The sequence below is a fragment of the Cetorhinus maximus genome, chromosome 23 (genome assembly GCF_964194155.1).
Source record: "Cetorhinus maximus chromosome 23, sCetMax3.hap1.1, whole genome shotgun sequence".
NCBI classification, from domain to species: Eukaryota; Metazoa; Chordata; class Chondrichthyes; order Lamniformes; family Cetorhinidae; genus Cetorhinus; species Cetorhinus maximus.
Window position 1 is genome coordinate 22239720 of NC_135901.1, and position 21966 is coordinate 22261685.

Sequence of the window (21966 nt, forward strand, 5' to 3'; positions counted from 1 at the left end):
TCAATCAGCTAAACATCAGTGGTGGGGAAAAGTTGAAGCCAATAATCTGGGACAAGTCAACTGGCAGTTGGAAAAGTATGGATTATCACTTCCAGCATTTTCTGTTTTTAATACTGAAAACTTCCACGGATCTTGATGTGTGAAGAGACACTCTGGAAGGTATGGGGAGCTGGGACTTGTCCATGAGAGTAACTAAAGGTATGAGAGAAAGATCCAAAAATACAACAGTTGGTAACAGGACATCAATTAGTCTCCTCTTATCCTAGAGAAATCAAGGACTTGACATACTGTGTGCTTGAACAAAGTTGATTTACTTTACAGACATCAAGATATTAAATTCCAACGCAGTCACAGGGATTATTAACATCTGTAGAAAAAGCTCCAATTATCAGAATGAACATAGTTCAGTTCTGGATGTGATCAACAATTGCAGTAACAGCCGGATCAAACACATTAAGAGGAACAGAGGGTAAATATAAATTATTTCCACTGGTTTGGCAGTCGAGGAATAGGTGGCATAGTCAAAAAGTTAGAACCAGACGTTCAGGAGTGGAATTACACCAGACACGACACAGAAACAGGCTACTCGACACGACCAGTCCAGGTCAGTGTTTATGCTCCAAAGAGCCTCCTCCTGTCATTCCTCATCTAAATCTATCATTGTAACCCTCAACTCCCTTCTCCCTCTTGTGCTTGTCTAGTTTCCCCTTAACGACATCTATACTATTCACGTCACCCACTTTCCGTGAGATTGAGCTCCGCATTCTCACCACTCTCTGGGTGAAGAAGTTTCTTCTGAATTCCCGATTTAATTTCTTGGTGACTATCTTATATTGATGGTCTCTAGTTATGTCCTTCCTCACAAGAGGAAACATTCTCTCTGTATCCTCTCTATCAAAACTTCTCATCATTTTAAAGGCCTCTATGTGGTCACCCCTCAGCCTTCATTTCTCAAGAAAGAGACCCAGCCTGTCAATCCTTTCCTGATATGTAAACCTACCCATTTCTGGTATTATCATTGTAAATCTTTGCTCCCTCTCCAGCGTCTTGCTATCTTCTCTATAATATGGTGGCCAGAACTGCACGCAGTGGTCAGGAAGTATTTTGTTGCTGGGAATCACTGATTACTCAAAAAATGGGATCGAGCTCATACGTGATTTTAAGTTAGTTTATTAAGAAGCAACAGTTTAAAAATGATGCATAATGGACAGAAAGAAACACATGATCTGTGACAGCTAAGAATAATTTACCGATCCCGGAGGACAAATGCACGGATGATGCAGAGTGAGTGCTGGTCTCTGTAACTGGTGGCCGCTGTCTCCTCTCAATGGTTAACTGGTGTGAGCCAGAGTGTGGGTGTCGTGGTGAAGCCAGGATAGATTACTTTGAAATCTTTTTGCTCTCGAGAGCCTGTTTTAACCTTTACACAGACAGTTGGTTTGCGTAAGGTCATGAGATCCAATCGTATCAGGGTTAGAAATGTCTTGTTTCAGGGCATGTGCAAAAGACATGTCCTTGGCAGAGATAACAGGCCTGTCCTGTGTTGTCAGCCAGCAAGCTGTTATGGAAGCTTTCTTCATAAGAGAGAGAGAGTGAGCAATTTCTGCAATATTCCATAAATTTCTGAAGATTTTATAAGGTTATGAGACAGCAATTTCTTACAGTCCTTTCCTTGGATTGGACTTGTCTCCATTCCCACACCGAGGGGATTTCTGCACCAGACAGGAGGGGTAACATTTGGGGACTCTCGATTCTCCACCAATTCTCATTCCCCTTCTTTCTGGTGGATAATGGAGGTGTCAATCTGTCTCATGTGTAAGTCAGTAAGAATTGTGAGTAAGGATTAATCAGCACTTTCTAATTGGACGTAAATCAGTGGAACCTTTCAGACAGTGAATTGTAGAGTTTGTACCAAAGGTCAACGTAGGATTGAAGTAAAAGTTCATGATCTTTTTCTAAATTAATTTCTGATGAGAGTTCCTGAATTATGGGGAAAGATCACAGACAGCAGTTCGTAAAGGGGCACTGCAGCCTCGAGAACATAATCAGTTACAGATCCAGGATATTAAACTCCAGCCCAGTCACAGGGATTATTAGCAGCAGAAGAAACAAACTCCTACTGTCAGAATGAACATGTCTCAGTCCTGGATGGAGTCACTTGTGAATCCGTTGGTGTCTCTGCAGATGGGATAACTGAGTGAATCTCTTCTCACACTCGGAGCAGGTGAACGGCCTCTCCCCAGTGTGAACTCGCTGGTGTGTCAGCAGGTGGGATAACTGAGTGAATCTCTTCTCACATTTGGAGCAGGTGAACGGCCTCTCCCCAGTGTGAACTCGCTGGTGTACACTGAGGTGGGTTGACTGCCTGAAACTTTTTCCACAGGAAGCGCAGCTGAACGGTTTCTCCTCAGTGTGAATTTTCAGGTGTTTCATCAGCTCAGAGGACCCAATGAATCCCTTCCTACACACAGTGCAGGTAAATGGTCTCTCTCCAGTGTGAGCTCGTTGGTGTACATTGAGGTGGGATGAAGTTCTGAATCTCTTTCCACAGGAAGTACAGCTGAATGGCCGCTCCCCAGTGTGAATTCGCTGGTGTTTCAGCACATCAGAGGACCCAGTGAAATCTTTCCCACATAGAGAGCAGGTGAATGGTCTTTCTCCAGTGTGAACACGCTGATGTGTTAGCAATTGGGATGACCGAGTGAATCCCTTCCCACACTTGGAGCAAGTGAATGGTCTCTCCCCAGTGTGCACTCGCTGATGTATCTGCAGACTAATTGACTGAGTAAATCCCTTCCCACACTCAGAACAGATGAATGGTCTCTCCCCAGTGTGAACTCGCTGGTGTCTCAGCAGTTGGGACAACTGGATGAATCCCTTCCCACACTCGGAGCAGATGAATGGCCTTTCCCCAGTGTGAATTCGCTGATGTGTCAGCAGGGTGGATGACTGAGTGAATCCTTCCCCACACTCGGAGCAGGTGAATGGCCTCTTCCCAGTGTGAATTCTCTGGTGTATTAGCAGGTTATTGGACTGAGAAAATCCTTTCCCACACTCAGAGCAGGTGAACGGCCTCTCCCCAGTGTGAACTCGCTGATGACTCAGCAGGGTGGCTAAATGAGCAAATCTCTTCTCACAAATTGGGCAGGTGAACGGTTTCTCCCCAGTATGAATTCGCTGGTGTCTCAGCAGGTTGGATGACTGAGCAAATCCCTTCCCACACACGGAACAGGTGAACGGCCTCTCCCTAGTGTGAACTCGCTGGTGTGAAATGAGGCTGAATGACTGCCTGAAACTCTTTCCACATGAAGTGCAGCTGAATGGCTTCTCCTCAGTGTGGATAAGCAGGTGTTTCTGGAGGCTGGATAACAGTGTGAATCCATTCCCACACACTGAGCAAGTAAACGGCCTATCCCCAGTGTGACTACGTCGATGAATTTCCAGCTTGGATGAGTAACTGAATCCTTTCCCGCAATGCCCACATTTCCACGGTTTCTCCATGGTGTGGGTATGCTTGTGTCTCTCCACGTTGGATGATCAATTGAAGGCTTGCCCACACACAGACATGTGCACGGTTCCTCCCCACTGTGAATGGTGTGATGTATTTTCAGGCTGTGTACCTGATTAAAGCTCTTTCCACAGTCAGTAGACTGGAACACTCTCACTCGTATGTGTGTGTCTCGGTGCTTTTCCAGTCTTTTCCCACAGACAGAACAGACAAACATTTATCCTTCTTCATTCAAAGGCCAGTGATATCAAGTCCTGATGAATCGAGTAACTCTGTCAGATCTCAATGTGATGTTTGGTTTGACTTTCCCGTCTGTAAATCCTCCCCTTCTTACATCCTGTAAAAGGAGATTATAAAAGTCCTCACTGTGAGTACAGGATAGAAATTCAGAACAGATAATTCTAGTTTCTATGGAACATTTTTTCCTCTCCTGTTCCCCCAAAGCTGTAAATTCCTGTCCCACACACTCTCCCTGCTCCCTGGGTTGAAATCTGAATAAAGTGCTGGATAATCCTTTCTGTAATCCTTTAACAAATTTGTACAACTAGAGATAACAAAACGTTTGATAATTCACTTCATTCATGACTTGTGACAAAACATTAATCTGAATCACCCTGACCAACTATACAGAATCGCAAACGTTAGCCTTGTGTCCAGAACTCACTGTGTAGAGATTTAATGAGCAATCGTGAAGGTGGTTTCTCCAAGCCTCACAGGGTTTCCTTCCTTCTTTCTCTCTCTCTCTCTAACTAAATTAAACCTGATATCGGACTCATGGCCCATTTTCTTTCTGGTTCTCTTCCTGCTAATTAATTCCAATTAAATATTGAGAAGACTGAACCCACTCTTTTTGGTCCCTGCTCCAAACTCCATTCACAAGCTATCAACTCCATCTCTCTCACTGCAACACTGAGATTAAGCCACTCTATTCAAACCTCGGTGTCACATTGAAGCCCAGATGAGTTTCTGACCTCATAGCCATACTATCAATAAGACTGTTCTGACTTCCATCATATCACCTGACCTCATCCCTGTGTCAGTGCATATGCTGCTGAAACCCTCATTTATGCCATTGCCACCTCCAGACTCGACTGTTCCAATACACTCCTGGCTGGTCTCCCACATTTCTGCCCTTTGTAAACTTGACACCATCTGATATTCCGTTGTCCATATCTTAACACACAGCAAGTCGCATTTCCCGATCAGCCCTGTACACCCTGATGTGCACTGGGTCCCAATCAAGCAACATCTTGATTTTAAAATTCTTACCCTTTTTTCCAAATCCCTCCAGGGCCACGTCCCTCCCTATCTCTGTAATCCCCTCCAGCACCACAACACTCTGAGATATCTACGCTGATCTAATTCTGGCTTCTTGTGCATTTCCTATTTTAATTGTTCCTCCATTAGTGACCAGGCCTTCAGTTCCCTCAGCCCCAATCTCTGAAATTCTCTCCCTACAGCTTTCTGTCTGTCTACCACACTTTTCTCCTTTAACGCACTTGAACATTGTGCTAACATGAGACCTGGTGTCAAAATATTTCATCTTGCTCTCACCAGGACAGATTCAAGAATGCCAAAGTTCAAAGGTTATCAGTGGGACTCGTTAGTGACTCACTTACACTTTCTAGAAGCTACATATGTTCATACACAGGAATCTGTTCTCTGCAGGTAAAAGGAACATGTCCAGGCATGGTGTCTTTTTTTGAATTAATCAAAAGCATGGAGGACAATAGCTCTCTGATGTATTCGCCATGGCAATGGCTCGACCAATCAGAGCCGACCAACCAACCAACAGCACCCTTTCCTCATGCAGTATAAATTGCTGATCACTTTGAAATTTTGCATCTTGAATCTGTCCGGATGAGTGCAAGACGAAAAGCTTCGACAGCTTGTCTCTTTTTTCAGCAATACTCAAGTTCTGTACTACCAAGTGACTATTTAAGACACTCGTTAAAACTTACCTCTTTGCCCAAGCTTTTGTCACCTGCTTTAAACAGTCCTTGTGTGTATCAGCACACTTTTTGTTTTATAATCTTCCTGTGAAGTATGCTGCAATGGTTTATTATGTTAAAGGTGCTTTTTGAAAACATTTTCACGGGATTTGCTGGCTGGGTCAGCATTTATTGCCCATCTCTAGTTGCCCTTGAGAAGGTGGTGGTGAGCTGCCTTCTTGAACCGCTGCAGTCCCTGTGGTGTAGGTACACCCACAGTGCTGTTAGGGAGGGAATTCCAGGATTTTGACACAGCGACACTGAAGGGACGGCGATATATTTCCAAATCAGGATGGTGAGTGACTTGGAGGGGAACTTCCAGTTGGTGATGTTCCCATCCATCTGCTGTCCTTGTCCTTCCAGGTGGCAGTGGCCGCGGGTTTGGAAGGTGCTGTCTAAAGACAACAGAAGTTGTTGTTGTTGTTGACTGTAACCCTGACCTCCTGATTTACAACAACCCACTGATGTCACACCAAACTCTCTCTGATTTATTGTCCCTCCTGCGGGTTTACTGATCCGGGTTTGCGGCCCCTGATAAAGATGCCGGCCGGTAACCCGGGCCTATCACCTCCCTATTGAGGGTTTGGGGCCGACACGGGTTGTTTATGAAGCCTCTCAATCGACCCGCCGGATCCACCGATGTTGCCGGTTTTTATTTTTGGCTCGAGATCCGCACTCGGTCTTTGTAAAACCACAAATTTAAACCCGTTCGCTCGAGCTCTCTTACCGTCTATCACCATTGTCTGCGCATGCTCCACATCACAATGCCCGGGGAGTGATTGACGGCAGCTCTGGACCAATAGGAATAAGGGACGTGACTGGAGGACTGTGCGGGTGAGACTGGTCCTCCAACCAATCGGAGTGAATAAGGGGCGGGGCTGATCTCGGATCTCCCCCATTGGTTGAAACTCTGCATCATTTTAAAAAGCTGATTTGTCTCAAACTCCAGGAGAAAACTGGACCTTTCTGTTTGTGGCTTTAAACATATAAAACCCCGTGGGTGTGAAGCAAACATTTCAACATTTGTTAGTGAAATGTGGGAACATGATGAAACAATGTACAAATTATTCAAGGGCTGATTTAAAGGAATAACTGGGCAAACAGGAATTTCACCTTTAGAAATAAATGAACCGGCAGAAGGGTTAGGACAGGTTAGGGAGAAGGCTAATCCTCTCATCGTTCAGAACAACACAAGCTGTAAAGGAACAGCTGACCTCAGAGACAATCTCTTGTATTAGTGAAGGGGTTGTGTTGAATCAGGTATAAAAGGGTCAAGTGATATATGTTTTCTACATTGGACAATCACTTAGGAACAGAAGGCCATTCAGCCCATCCAGCATGCTCCACCATTCAATATGATCATGGCTGATTGAACACTTCAATGCCTTTTGCCCACACTATCCCCATAACCCTTTATGTTATTGTTAATCAGGAATATATTAATCTCTACCTTGAACATACTCACCGTTAAAATCTAGAATTCAGATGGGGACATGGATTGGTGTTAGGCGGGAAGATCTGCGTCAGTGAATTACTCCAGGAAGCCTTAAAATCAAAAACAAAAATACCTGGAAAAACTCAGCAGGTCTGGCAGCATCTGCGGAGAGGAACACAGTTAACGTTTTGAGTCCGAATGACCCTTCAACAGAACTAAGTAAAAATAGAAGAGAGGTGAAATATAAGCTGGTTTGAGGGGTGGGGTGGGGGAGACAAGTAGAGCTGGATAGAGGGCCAGTGATAGGTGCGAGTGATAGGTGGAGATAACCAAAAGATGTAACAGACAAAAGGACATAGAGGTGTTGAAGGTGGTGATATTATCTAAGGAATGTGCTAATTAAGGTTAGAAAGCAGGACAAGCAAGGTACAGATAGCCCTAGTAGGGGTGGGGTGGGGTGAAGGAATCGAAAAAGGCTAAAAGGTAGAGATAAAACAATGGATGGAAATACATTTAAAAATAATGGAAATAGGTGGGAAAAGAAAAATATATATAAATTATTGGGGAAAAAGGAGGGGGATCGGAAAGGGATGGGGATGGAGGAGAGAGTTCATGATCTAAAATTGTTGAACTCAATATTCAGTCCAGAAGGCTGTAAAGTGCCTAGTCTGAAGATGAAGTGCTGTTCCTCCAGTTTGCGTTGAGCTTCACTGGAACAATGCAGCAGGCCAAGGACGGACATGTGGGCATGAGAGCAGGGTGGAGTGTTGAAATGGCAAGCGACAGGGAGGTCTGGGTAATGCTTGCGGACAGACCGAAGGTGTTCTGCAAAGCGGTCACCCAGTCTGCGTTTGGTCTCTCCAATGTAGAGGAAACTACATTGGGAGCAATGAATGCATTAGACTAAATTGAGGGAAGTGCAAGTGAAATGCTGCTTTACTTGAAAGGAGTGTTTGGGCCCTTGGACGGTGAGGATAGGGGAAGTAAAGGGGCAGGTATTCCACCTTCTGTGGTTGCATGGGAAGGTGCCGTGGGAGGGGGTTGAGGTGTAGAGGGTGATGGAGGAGTGAACCAGGGTGTCCCGGAGGGAACGATCCCTGCGAATGCCACCGGCGGGGGGGGGGGTTGGTGAAGGGAAGACGTGTTTGGTGGTGGCATCATGCTGGAGTTGGCGGAAATGGCAGAGGAAGATCCTTTGAATGCGCAGGCTGATGGGGTGATAAGTGAGGACAAGGGGGACCCTGTCATGTTTCTGGGAGGGAGAGGAAGGTGTGAGGGCGGATGCGCAGGAGTTGGACCGGACACAGTTAAGGGCCCTGTCAACCACCGTGTGTGGAAAACCTCGGTTAAGGAAGAAGGAAGACATGTCAGAGGAACTGTTTTTGAAAGTGACATCATCAGAACAGATGCAACGGAGGTGAAGGAACTTAGAGAATGGGATGGAGTCCTTACAGGAAGCGGGGTGTGAGGAGCTGTAGTCGAGGTAGCTGTGGGAGTCGCTAGGCTTGTAATGGATATTGGTGGACAGTCTATCACCAGAAATTGAGACAGAGAGGTCAAGGAAGGGAAGGGAAGTGTCAGAGATGGACCATGTGAAAATGATGGAGGGGTGGATTTTGGAAGCAAAATTAATACATTTTCCAGGTTCAGTCGAGAGCATGAAGCAGCACCGAAGTAATCATCGATGTACCGGAGAAAGAGTTGTGGGAGGGGGCCGGAGTAGGACTGGAACAAGGAATGTTCCACATACCCCATAAAGAGACAGGCATAGCTGGGGCCCATGCGGGTACCCATAGCCACACCTTTTATTTGGAGGAAGTGAGAGGAGTTTAAGGAGAAATTGTTCAATGGTCTGGTTGATGAGGAGCACTCTCAGACAGTTTTTAAGGAGAAAGAATAGAATGGAAACGTTTCCACTGACCAAGAAATAAGCTTTGAAGCTACAAAAGGAAGTTGAGCCCGGAGGTGGGGAACGTAGATGGGTGGAGAAGACACAAATAACTTAATTAAACATTTCTCAATAGTAAAGGCACTTACACATATTAAAATTTATGATCTGCAATCAAAGTTTGTTCTAGCAAGTCATATTTAGGATAAGATTAGAACCTGTGAACAGACATTAATCGGTTAATTAAAACAGAAAATGCTGGTAAAACTCAGCAGGTCTGGCAGCATCTGTGGAGAGTGAAATAGAGTTAATGTTTTGAGTCCGTATAACTCTTCTTCAAAGCTTAAGAAGTCATACGGACTTGAAATGTTAACTCTGTTTCTCACTCCACAGATGTTGCCAGACCTGCGGAGTTTTCCAGCATTTTCTGTTTTTATTTCAGATTTCCAGCAAACCACTCGTTGTGTGAAAAAGTTTTTTCTCACATCACATTTGCTTTTTTTGCAAATCACTTTAAACCTGGGCAACAACTCATTATTTCCTAATTTCCGATGCTCGCTTAAAGGGATCTGGATGCAGAGAATTATATAAAAATACAATGTGTATTTAACCTTTCAGGGCAACACCCTGGAAAGCTTTGAAATGAATCGCAAAATCTCTGCAAAGCCTGCATCAATCGGAAGAAGGGGAGGGTTGGAGGACCGCGTAGGGGCGGTTGGTCCTCCAACGAATTGGAATGAATGAGGGGGAAAGGCCGGGTTGTGAACTGAAGCATGCGCAATGCAGGTAATGGCAATGCTGGGACGCTTCTTTGTCAGATCTGCAATCGGTAAGAGGATGATGGCGGGACAGAGGGAGCGATGGATCCAGCGGGTGGTCGGGGAGGCTTCGTAAACATGTTGGGCAAGCCCAAACCCAGAAAAAGATCTTATCGGTCCTCCGTTTGCATGGAGCAAGTCCACAGATCCAGTGACCGGGTCGCCATCTTTATTGGGGGCAATGTGCTGTCGACGCATGTGCGGCCGCCATCTTTGTAGGGGGCAATGTTTTTCATGACTGGGAAAAGTTTGTAACCCATAGCTCAGAACGGTGACAACTTGACCATCAAGCTGCATGACCCTTTAAGTCCCTTATTGATGAGGCAGTGCGGTGCACAGAAGGCAAGAAAAGGAAGCAAATCCTGCTCTCCTGATCCTAATACCTCATGGGATCTTCTGCCCCATGTGTCCAAAGATCCACGTCTCTGTTCAGCTACATCAAGACCCATTGCAGAAACTCACAACCCAGGGTAGACGTCATCCTCAAATCGAGTGACTGTTAACGACAACCAGAGGCATTGTGCAGCAGGGCGCTTACGTGATCATCCTGGGCCAGGAAGCAGAAGAAGAGCATGTTATGAATTTCCATCATGGACTGAGAGGGATAGATTTTTGGAAACTCCTTTTGCAGAGGGTTACAAGGGGAGGATTCATACACAGTGAACTCAAACCAAGAAAAATATTTATATTGTCTGAATTTCTGGGTTTCAGAACTTGAGTGGCGGCTGGAGTCACTGTTGTGCATCTGCGAGGCAGAGGACTACATGGATAGCACATTTAATGAGGTGGTCACACTGCAGGTCAGAAGCGTACAGCCAGAGAGGGAATGGGAATGGCAGTCTAAGTGAACCAGGCAGGTAGTGCAGGAGTCCCCTGAGTCTATCCTGCTTGCTAATTGGTTTTCCATTTTGGATGCTGATGAGGGCGATGGTTTCTCAGGGGACTGCAGCCAGAGCCAAGCCTTTGGCACCACAGGTGATTCAGCTGTACGGGGGGGGTGGGGAGGAAGAAGACTGGAAGGGCAATAGCAATAGGGGATTCCATAATCAGGGGATCAGACACGTGTTTCTGTGGCAGTAAACGTGACTCCAGGATGGTGTGTTGCCTCCCTGGTGCCAGGGTGAAGGATGTCACGGAGTGGCTGCAGGACATCCTTCAAGGGGAGGGGGATAAGCCGGAAGTCGTGGTCCACATTGGCACCAAAAACATAGGTAGGAAGAGGGATGAGGTCCTGAAAGTAGATTTCAGGGAGTTAGGAAGCAAATTAAAAAGCAGGAGCTCAAGAGCAGTAATCTCAGGATTACGCCCAGTGCCACGTGCTACTGAGCATGGGAATAGGAGGATTGATCGATTAAATATGTGGCTGGAGAACTGGTGTAGGAGGGAGGACATCAGATTTCTGAGCAATTGCGACCAATTCTGGGGCAGGTTGGACCTGTACAGGCTGGAAAGATTACATCTTAACAGGACTGCGACGGATATACTTGCAGGGAGAATTGCTAGTGCTGTTGGGTGGGTTTAAGCAAGCTTGTCAGGGGGGTGGTCCAAATTGGAAGAAAGTAAAGTTGGTAACAGGAAATAGTATTGAGACCATAAGGCAAGAGAAACAAAGCGGAGCTTTGAGTATGCTTCAAATATGAAATGATGTCAAAAAGACAAAGTTAAGTGCACTCCACCTGAATGCGCGCAGTGTTCACAATAAGGTAGATAATCTAAAGGCACAAATAGAGGTGAATGGGTATGATATAATTGCCATGACAGAAACATGGCTGCATGGTAACCAAGACTGGGAACTGAATATTCAAGAATATTCGACGTTTAGGAAGGACAGACAAGAAGGGAAAGGAGGTGGAGTTATGCTGATAAGAAGGGATGGTATCAGTGCATTAGTAAGGGAGGGTCTCAGATAGGGAGAACAATGTGTGGAATCTGTTTGAGTGGCGCTAAGAAACAGCAAAGGGCAGTAGACATTGGAGTTGTTTATCAGCCACCAAACAGTGGTGGTAATGTGGGGCATGGTATTAATCAGGAGATGAGAGAAGCTTGTAGCGTGGGCAATGCAGTAATCATGGGTGACTTCAATCTGCATACAGACCGGATAAATCAATTGAGCACTAAAGCTGCGGAAGACGAGTTTCTGGAGTGTGTCAGGGATGGTTTTCTCGAGCAGTATATTGAGGAACTGACTAGAGGACAGTCTATTTTAGATCTGGTATTATGTAATGAAAAGAGGCTAATTAATAATCTTGTTGTAAAAGACCCTTTAGGGATGAGTGACCACAATATGATAGAATTTCACATTATGTTTGAAAGTGAGGTAGTTCACTCTGAAGTAAGGGTGTTAAAGTTGAATAAAGGAAATTATGAAGGAGTGAGGGACAAATTGGCTGAGGTGGATTGGGAAAATACATTAAAAGGTATGACTGTACATAGCCAATGGATAGTCTTCAAAGAACTATTACATAGCTTATAGCACCTATACATTCATTCAAGGTGCAAAAGCCCAAAAAGTCAGTCAACCATGGCTGACAAAGGAAGTTAAGGATTGTACAAAACTAAAAGAAAAGGCTTATAAAGTTGCCAAAAGTAGTAGTAAACCTGAGGTTTGGGAGGTATTTAGAATACAGCAAAGGAAGACCAAGAAACTGTTAAAGAAAGGGAGAATAGAATATGAATGCAATCCAGCAAAAAATATAAAAGTGGACTATAAAAGCTTCTGTAGGTATGTAAAAAGGAAGTGTTTCGCTAAGACAAATGTGGGTCCATTACAGTCAGGAGAATTCATAATGGGGAATAGAGAAATGGCAGAGAAGCTAAATGATTAGTTTGTCTGTTTTCACAGGAAGGTAAAGGGAATCTCCCAGATTTAGAGATCCAAGGAACAAGGGAGAATGAGGAGTTGAAAGAAATTAGTATAAGTCAGAAGATTATGTTGAAGAATTTAATGGGACTGAAAGTTGATAAGTCACTGGGACCTGATATTCTGCACCCCAAAGGGTTGAAAGAGGTTGCTATGGAGATAGTGGATGCACTGGTGATCATTTTCCAAAATTCTATAGACTCTGGAATGGTTCCTGAAGATTGGAAGGTAGCAAATTTCACCCCACTATTTAAGAAGGGAGGGAGAAAGAAAACAGGGAACTACAGACCTGTTAACCTCACATCAGTAGTAAGGAAAATGCTAGAATCCATTATAAAGGATGTGATAAATGGATACTTGGATAATCATGATCTGATTGGGCATAGTCAGCATAGATTTGTGAATGGGAAATATGACGAACTTGTTGGAGCTTTTTGAGGATGTTACTAACAAAATTGATAAAGGAGAGTCAATGGACATGCTGTACTTGGATTTTCAGAAGGCATTTGATAAAGTGCCTCAGAGGAGGTTGATTAGCAAAATAAAAGCAAATGGGATAAGAGGCAATATACTGGCATGCATTAAGGATTGGCTAACAGGCAGAAAACAGAGAGCAGGAATAAGCAGGTCATTCTCGTGTTGGCAAGCTGTGACTCGTGGGGTGCCTCAAGGATCAATACTTGGGCCCCAGCTGTTTACAATACATCAATGATTTGGATGTGAGGACCAAATGTAATATTTCCAAGTTCGCGGATGATACAAAGCTAGGCGGGAATGTGTGTTGTGAGGAAGATGTGAAGTGGCTACAAGGGGATGCGATGGCATTGTGGTATTGTCGTTGGACTAGTAATCCAGAGACCCAGGATAATTCTCTGGGGACCTGGGTTTGAATCCGGCCATGGCAGATGGGAGAATTTGAATTCAGTTAAAATCTGGAATTAAAAGCCTAAATGATAAAACCATTGTTGAATGTTGTAAAGACCCTTCACTAATGCCCCTTTAGAGAAGGAAATCTGCCATCCTTATCTGGCCTATGTGTGACTCCAGACCCCAAAATGTGATTGACTCTTAAATGCCCTCTGAACTAGGGCAATTAGGGATGGGCAATGAACGCTGGCCTGGCCAGTGATGCCCACATCCCATGAACGAAGGAAAAAAAAGGATTTGGACAGAGTGGGCAAGAACATGGCAGATGGAATATAATGTGGAAAAATGTGAGGTTATCCACTTTGGTAGAAGGAACAGATGTGTAGAGCATTTCCTAAATGGTATGAGATTAGAAAGTGTAGATGCACAAAGGGACCTGGGTGTCCTTGTCCATAAGTCACTGAAAGCTAACATGCAGATGCAGCTAATGGAATGTTAGCCTTTATCGCAAGAGGATTTGAGTACAGGAGTAGTGAAGTCTTGCTTCACTTATATAGAAGCTTGGTTAGACTGCAACTGGAGCAGTGTGTGCAGTTTTGGCCCCTTACCTCAGAAAGGATATTATTGCCATAGAGGGAGTGCAACAACGGTTCACCAGACTTGTTCCGGGGATGGCGGGACTGTCTTATGAGGAGACCTTGGAGAAAATGGGCCTGTATTTTCTATAGTTTCAAAAAATGAGAGGCGATCTCATTGAAACCGACAAAATACTTAAAGGAATAGACAGGGTAGATGCAGGTAAGATGTTTCCCTTGGTTGGGGAGTCTAGAACTAAGAGACACAATTTCAAAGTAAGGGGCAAGCCACTGAGGACTGAGATGAGGAGAAATTATGAGGGGCATGGACAGGGTGGATAGGGAGCAGCTGTTCCCCTTAGTTGAGGGGTCAGTCACAAGGGGACATAAGTTCAAGGTGAGGGGCAGGAGGTTTAGGGGGGATGTGAGGAAAAACTTGTTTACCCAGAGGGTGGTGATGGTCTGGAATGTGCTGCCTGGGTGGGTGGTGGAGGTGGGTTGTCTCACATCCTTTAAAAAGTACCTGGATGAGCACTTGGCACGTCATAACATTCAAGGCTATGGGCCAAGTGCTGGTAAATGGGATTAGGTTGGTAGGTCAGGTGTTTCTCACGTGTCGGTGCAAACTCGATGGGCTGAAGGGCCTCTTCTGCACTGTGATTTTCTGTGATTCTGTGATACTCAGAGGGTCGTGAATTTTTAGAATTTTCTACCCCAGAGGGCCGTGGAAGCTTAGTCACTGAGTATGTTTAAGGTAGATATTGATAGATTTCTGATTAACAATAACGTAAAGGGTTATGGGGATAGTGTGGGTAAAAGGCATTTAATTGTTCGATCAGCCATGATAGTATTGAATGGCGGAGCAGGCTGGACGGGCTGAATGGTCTTCTATCCCTATGATTCTATCCTGACTACTAGTGATTGCTTCTGTAGACTGACAGGGTACCAGAAGCTGAAGTCAGTTTTCAGGAGTATCTGAAAGAAGGAAAGGAAGATAGAAAGGTGGAGAGGGTTAGGGAGGAAATTCCACAGCTTAAGATCTTGGCAGTTGCAGATGTGGCTATCAAACATGGAGCAAATAAAATCAGGAATGCTCGGGAAGTCAGAATTAGAGGAGCGCAGATATCTTGGAGGTAACAAAGGGATGGATGATGGTTTCAGCAGCAGATGAGCTCAGGCTGGGTGGAGTCCAGCGATATCACTGAGGTGGAATCTAGGCTTGATGATGATACCAATATGTGGTTGGGAGCTTGCCTCGGAGTCAAATATGACACCAGTGTTTCAGACTCAGACTGTTGTCAAGGAGAGGGCTGGAGTCAGTGTCTAGGGTTGGTAGTGTGGACTGAAGGGAATAGCTTCAGTCTTCCCAATGTTTAAATGGAGGAAATTTGTGTTCATCCGGTACTGGGTGTCAGACAAGTCAGGACGGAGTGTAACTTGGAGGGGAGATTGGAGGTGATGCTGTTACCCTGTTCCTCTAGGTGGTGGGGGTTGAGTGTTTTGGAAAGTCTGTCAAAGTTCTGGTCAAGTTGCAGAAATAGAAAATCCTTCTCCTTCTCTGCACCTGATCCCAATCCTCTCTCACTCTCCTCTCCACATGGAGGCTCGAGTCTTGTGTAGGCCCAGACCAGGAAGCAGGTTCCCTTCCCTGAAGGATATTAGTGAACCAGTTGAGTTTTTACAACAATCCAGCAGTTTTCATGGTCACTTTTTCCTTGTGCCAGCCCCACAAATTACCAGATTTTTACAGCTCAGTTTCACAACCTGCCTTAGTGTTTGTGTGGGGTCTCTCTCACTCCTTTTTTTCTGTTTTAAATTGATTTCACAGGGTGTCAGAAGGAGAAGATTTGCATTATGGAAACTGAGACCAAACATCACATCAGGATCTGACAGAGTCGTCCAGTTTATCGTAACTTGAATACATTGGATTTTGAACATGGAAGGAAAAAGCACCATTCACAGTGGGGAGAAACTTTACATGTGTTCTGTGTGTGGACGAGGCTTCAGCCAATCATCTGGTTTGTCAAGACACAAGCACATTCACACGGGGGAGAAACCGTGGAAATGTGGGGACTGTGAGGAGGCACTTGGTTACCCGTCTGAACTGGAAACTCATTGACGCACTCACACTGGAGAGAGACCATTCATCTGCTCCATATGTGGGAAAGGATTTACTCGATCATCGAACTTGCTGAGACACCAGCGAGTTCACACTGGAGAGAGGCTGTTCACCTGCTCTGCATGTGGGAAAGCGTTCACTGATTCCTCCAACCTGCTGAAACATCAGCAAGTTCACACTGGGGAGAGACCATTCTCCTGCTCAGAGTGTGGGAGGGGATTCACCCATTTATCCACCCTGTTGAGACACCAGAGAGTTCACACTGACAAGAGACCTTTTTAATGTCTGGACTGCGGGAAGTGCTTTAAAAGTTCTGGGGAACTGATGTCCCATCAACGTATTCACACTGATGAGAGACCTTTTAAATGCCCACAATGTGGGAAGTCCCATAAAAGTTCCTGAGAACTGATGTCCCATCAACGCGTTCACACTGACGAGAGACCGTTCAGGTGTTCTCACTGCAGGACTGGGTTCAAGCGATCATCTCAACTCATTGTACACCAGCGACTTCACACTGCGGAGAGGCCATTCACCTGCTCTAAATGTGGGAAGGAATTCACTCAATCATCCACCCTGCTGAAACACCAGCGAGTTCACACTGATGAGAGACCTTATAAATGCCCAGACTGCGGGAAGTGCTGTAAAACTTCCTTGGAATTGATGTCGCATCAACATGTTCACACTGACGAGAGGCCGCTCAGGTGCTCTCACTGTGGGGCTAGGTTCAGGAAATCATCTCAACTCACTGTACACCAGCGAATTCACACCAGGGAGAGGCCGTTCACCTGCTCCGAGTGTGGGAAGGGATTCACTCAGACATCCCACCTACTGAATCATCAGCGAGTTTACAAGTAACTACAATGATTAGATTTTGCTGTTAATCACATCCAGGACTGAACCATGTTCAGTGGTGTCTGTTCCTATTCATGCTAATAAACCCCAGACCAGTTAAAACACAATGCTTTGGGTCTGGTAGACCAGACTGGGTAAAGACGGCAGATTTCTTTCCCTAAAGGGCATTAGTGAACTAGATGGATTTTTACAACAATCAATTTATGGTCATCATTAAACTTTTTGTTCCAGATTTTTATTGAATTTAAATTTCACCATATACCGTTGTGGGATTTGAACCTAGGTCTCCAGACCATTACCAGCTGGTCTCAGGATTATTCATCCAATGACGATACTACTACACCACTGCCTCTCCCTTTAATGTCACTAATATATAAGTTAATTCCTTTTGAAGGGCTCTCCCTCTCCTCTATCTCCTCCACAAGTGTGAGGAGCTCATGGACCTTCTTTGTCACTAAGATTGAGACAATCCTTTCACCTGCCTCTGCTACTCCCCTCCCTTCCACTATGCCAATGGGCCAAACTGTCTCTAAAGTTCCCCCTTGTCCGAGCCCTGAACTCACAGTTCCTCTCCTATCTCCCATCATACCCGGTCAGAGCTCTTGTGCAGGAGACCCACCTCCTGGTTCCTCGATTCTATTCCTGCCAAACTGCTGACCATCCATCTTCCCCGTGTTGCTGATATTGTTAACAGTGCTCTCTCTCTTCTGGTTATGCCCCTCTCATCCTTATCCTTCCTGAAAAAAACCCTTCACCCCACCTTCCTTGCAAACTACCACATCATCTGCAACCTCCCTTTCTTCTCCAACGTCCTTGAACTTGGTTTTCCCCAAGGATCTATTCTTGGACCCTCCTATTTCTCATCTACATGCTGCCACTAGGCGACATCATCAACAAAAAATTGTGTTAGTTTTTCCATGTACACTGACAACACCCAGTACTACCTCCCCAACATCCCTCTCCGTTCCTCCACTGTTACTAAATTATCAAACTGTTTATCCGACATCCAGTACTGGATGAGCAGAAATTTCTTCCAATTAAAAATTGGGAAGACCAAAGCCATTGTCTTCGGTCACCGCTACAAATTCTGTTCCCTAACTACTGAGTTCATCCCTCTCCCTGGAAACTGTCTGAGGCTGAACCACACTCTTCACAATCTTGGTGCATATTTGATCCCAAGATGACTTTCCAGCCAAATATCCACACCATCATTAATACCAGATATTTCCACCTCCGTAACGTCACCCATTTCCACCCCCGCCCACAACAACCTGGAAATTAGATCATCCAAAACTCTACTGCCCATGTGTGTTCTCACCCTAAACGTACGGCAAATGATGTCACAGTGATAACGTCACTGGACTAGTATTCCAGAGGCTGAGGCTTTGGATCTGGTAATGTGGGTTCAATTCCCACATTCCACCCAAACCTTCTGCAGACATTTTTAGCAACAAATTTCCAAATAGTATTTATGCAAAAACACAGTGACCTGAATCAGACGGGAAATGTTTGCCTTCTTTGTGTGGAATGGCCACCTTGTCAGCTCTATGATTCGATCATATCGTGTTTATTATGAATCATTATCCTGTTATAGAATCACATGATCTCATTAAAGTACAGCACAGAAGGAGGCCACTTGGCTCATCGAATCTGCACTGGCTCTTTCAAAGAGCAATCCGGTTAATCCCACTGCTCCACTCTTAACCCATATCCCTTGACGAGGATTCAGCCGATCATCTGGCCAGTCAAGACACAAGCTCAGTCACACTGGGGAGAAACCGTGTTAATGCGGGGACAGTGGAAAGGGTTAATTACTCATTTGAGTTGGAAAGTCATCAGTGCCTGCACACCAGGGAGAGGCTGTTCACCTGCTCCACGCGTGGGAAGCTCCACTCGGACATCCAGCCTCTAAACACACCAACGAGTTCATACTGGAGAGGGTTTAAATGCTTCGACTGTGACAAGAGCTTTCAAAGCCAGTTCCCATTTTATAGTCTCAGTGTAAGTGAGGGCTTCCCAAACTGAGGGTCGTGACCACAATGGGGTGTGTGACAAGATTTTGGGCTTGCGAGCTCCGAGGCAGCAATGACTGTTTCCTGACAGCTGCGAGGCCCCTTTAAATCCTCACAGTTTTTGTTTTGTTAGTGGGTGTGGCCTAATGGACGACACTCTGAGGCTCAATTGCTGCTGCAAAAAACACTTGTGAAAAGGTCGGTGTGATTGTACTCGAAAGAGTTGCAATCTGTGACTGTTGATAACTCGAAAGAATTTTTTCATTTATTTCTGGAAAGTCGATTTCTTCAACAATCAGGATCATAATGTATTTAACAATCAGAACACTACAACATTAATAATCAGAATCCTATTGCATCAAAATGAGGATCCTATTACATCAATGCTCAGGTTCCTATTAAATTAATGATCAGAGTCCAATTACTTTAAGATTCAGGATCTCAACACATTAATAATCAGGATATTATTACATTAATATTCTGGTGGCCATTGCATCAACAATCAGGATCTTATTGTATAAATAATCATCCTAATACATTAATAATCAGCATTAATTACATTAATTACAGTTCCAATCGCATTAATAATCAGCTGCCTACTGCTTCAATAACCAGAAAATTATTGCACTTATCAGGATGCTATTAATCAGAATTATTTCAATTAATAATCAGAGTCGTATGGCATCAATAATCAGGACACTGCATGTTGCCATGAAAGGAGCGGCTGAGACTGAGCAGCTTTGGTGGACAGTCAATTTTCTCCAAACTCTTGTCAAGTCCTGCCCTGCTGAGGGTGCCTAATGCTTTCCTGAGATCTACGCTAGTAAGGTAATGAGGTATATCCTGTTCTCTACACTTCTCTTATAGCTGGCATCTGGAGAAGATCACGTTCACTGTAGATCTGCCAGCTCTGTGCTTCTGGATACACTCAGTCTGCAAGTAGATGAAATCATTAAGCATAATCCCAGCAAAGACTTTCCCAGTGATGCTAAGGAGTGAGATGTCCCTGTAGTTTGTTGCAATCTCCTGTCACCTTTGTTTTTCCGAAATGTTTGTATCACACATATCCTGTGGAACTGATCCTGATTGTCAGCAAAGATTAATTCACACTTTCTAATTGGAGATGTTAATCAGTGGAACCTGTCAGACACTGAATTTGCAAAGACCAATTTAGGATTGAAGTAAAAGTTCATAATTTTATTGTAAATGAGTTCCTGTTGAGGGTTCTTGAATTAAGGGGAAAGATCACAGATGGTGTTTTTAAAAAGGGACACTACAGCCCCGAAAATCAGTGACATTTCCAGAGTATTAAACTCCAGCCAGTTATACGGTTGTTAACATCAACAGAAACAAACCAGATATTGTCAGACTATCAGTCCTGGATGTGATTAACAGCAGCAATAATAGTAGAATCCAATCCTTGCAGTCACTTGTGAACTCGCTGGTGTCTCAGCAGGCTGCCAGGCTGAGTGAATCTCTTCCCACACACGGAGCAGATGAATGGCTTCTCTCCGGTATGAGTGCGTTCATGTAAATGCAGGCTGCCAGGCTGAGTGAATCCCTTCCCACACACGGAACAGGTGAACGGTCTCTCCCCAGTGTGTGTGCGTTGGTGAGCAGTGAGGGCGGATGACAGCCTGAAACTCTTCCCACATGAAGTGCAGCTGAATGGCTTCTCCCCAGTGTGAACTCGCTGGTGTGTAAGCAGGGTGGATGACTGAGTGAATTCTTTCCCACACACAGAGCAGGTGAACGGCCTCTCCCTGGTGTGAACTCGCTTATGTGAATCGAGGTCGGCTGAACGCCTGAACCTCGTTCCACAACAAGTGCAGTAAAACGGCCTCTCCCCAGTGTGAATTCGCTGGTGTGACAGCAGGGTAGATGACCGAGCAAATCCCCTCCCACACACAGAGGTGAATGGCTTCTCCCCAGTGTGAACTCGCTGGTGTTCAACAAGGGTAGATGAATGCCTGAACCTCTTTCTACAGGAAGTACAGTTGAATGGCTTCTCTTCAGTGTGAATTTGTTGGTGTGACTGAAGACCGGATGAATGAGTGAATCCCTTCCCACACACAGAGCAGGTGAACAGCCTCTCCCCAGTGTGAAGTTGCTGGTGTGCAGTGAGATGGGATGTCCGCCTGAACCTCTTTCCACAGCATGTGCAGCTGAACGGCCTCTCTTCAGTGTGAATTCTCTGGTGTAACATGAGGCAGGATGTTCGAGTAAATCCCTTCCCACACACGGAACAAATGAACGGCTTCTCCCCAGTGTGACTGCGTCGATGCATTTCCAGTTGGTGAGGATAATAGAATCCTTTACCACAGTCCTCACATTTCCACAGTTTCTCCATGGTGCCGGCCCTAATGTGGCTGCGTCGATGGATTTCCAGAAGGGATGGATAATTGAATCCTTTCCCACAGTCCTCACATTTCCATGGTTTCTCCATGGTTCCCATGTCCATGTGTCTCTCCAGGTTGGATGATTAGGTGAAGCCTCATCCATATACACAACACATGTACAGTTTCTCCCACTGTGAACAATGCGATGCTTTTTCAGGCTAACTGGTTAAAGCTCTTTCCACATGTTGTGCACTGGAACACACTCACTCAGGTGTGTGTGTGTCTCAGTGTTTTTCCAGTCACACTGATGTTTGAAATCTTTTCCCACAGACAGAACAGACAAATATTTCTCCTTCACATTTAAAGGCCAATGATATTCAGGTCCAGATGCATCGAGTGGTTGTCAGATCTTGACGTGATGTTTGGTTTGAGTTTCCTGTCTGTAAATCCTCCCTTTCTAATGCCCTGGGAAAGGAGTTTACAAATGTCATCGCTGTAAGTCCAGGATAGAAATTCAGAACTGACAGTTCTAGTTTCTGTGGAACATTTTTTCATTTTTGCTCCACGTCTCACACACTCTGTCTCTTGCCTGCACAGAATCCAGTTAAGTTTCTTTCTTCCATTCCCAGTTTTCTCTCCCTCTTTACTCTGTCTGGGTTCAGTTCACCATTCCCTGTTTGCAGACTGAGAATAAAATCAATG

The 21966-nt window shown here is 44.9% G+C and overlaps 1 protein-coding gene across 1 annotated transcript; it reads right to left on the reverse strand.

Annotated features, from left to right (window-relative positions):
• Positions 1-1163: 1163 nt before the first annotated feature.
• LOC144697381 (uncharacterized) lies at positions 1164-21396 on the reverse strand. The gene is given in 3 exon segments (XM_078569359.1): positions 1164-3560; positions 3563-3585; positions 20356-21396. Coding segments are annotated over 3 exon segments (2460 nt in total). The 5' UTR covers positions 21387-21396; the 3' UTR covers positions 1164-2154.
• Between the last annotated feature and the right edge of the window lie 570 nt (positions 21397-21966).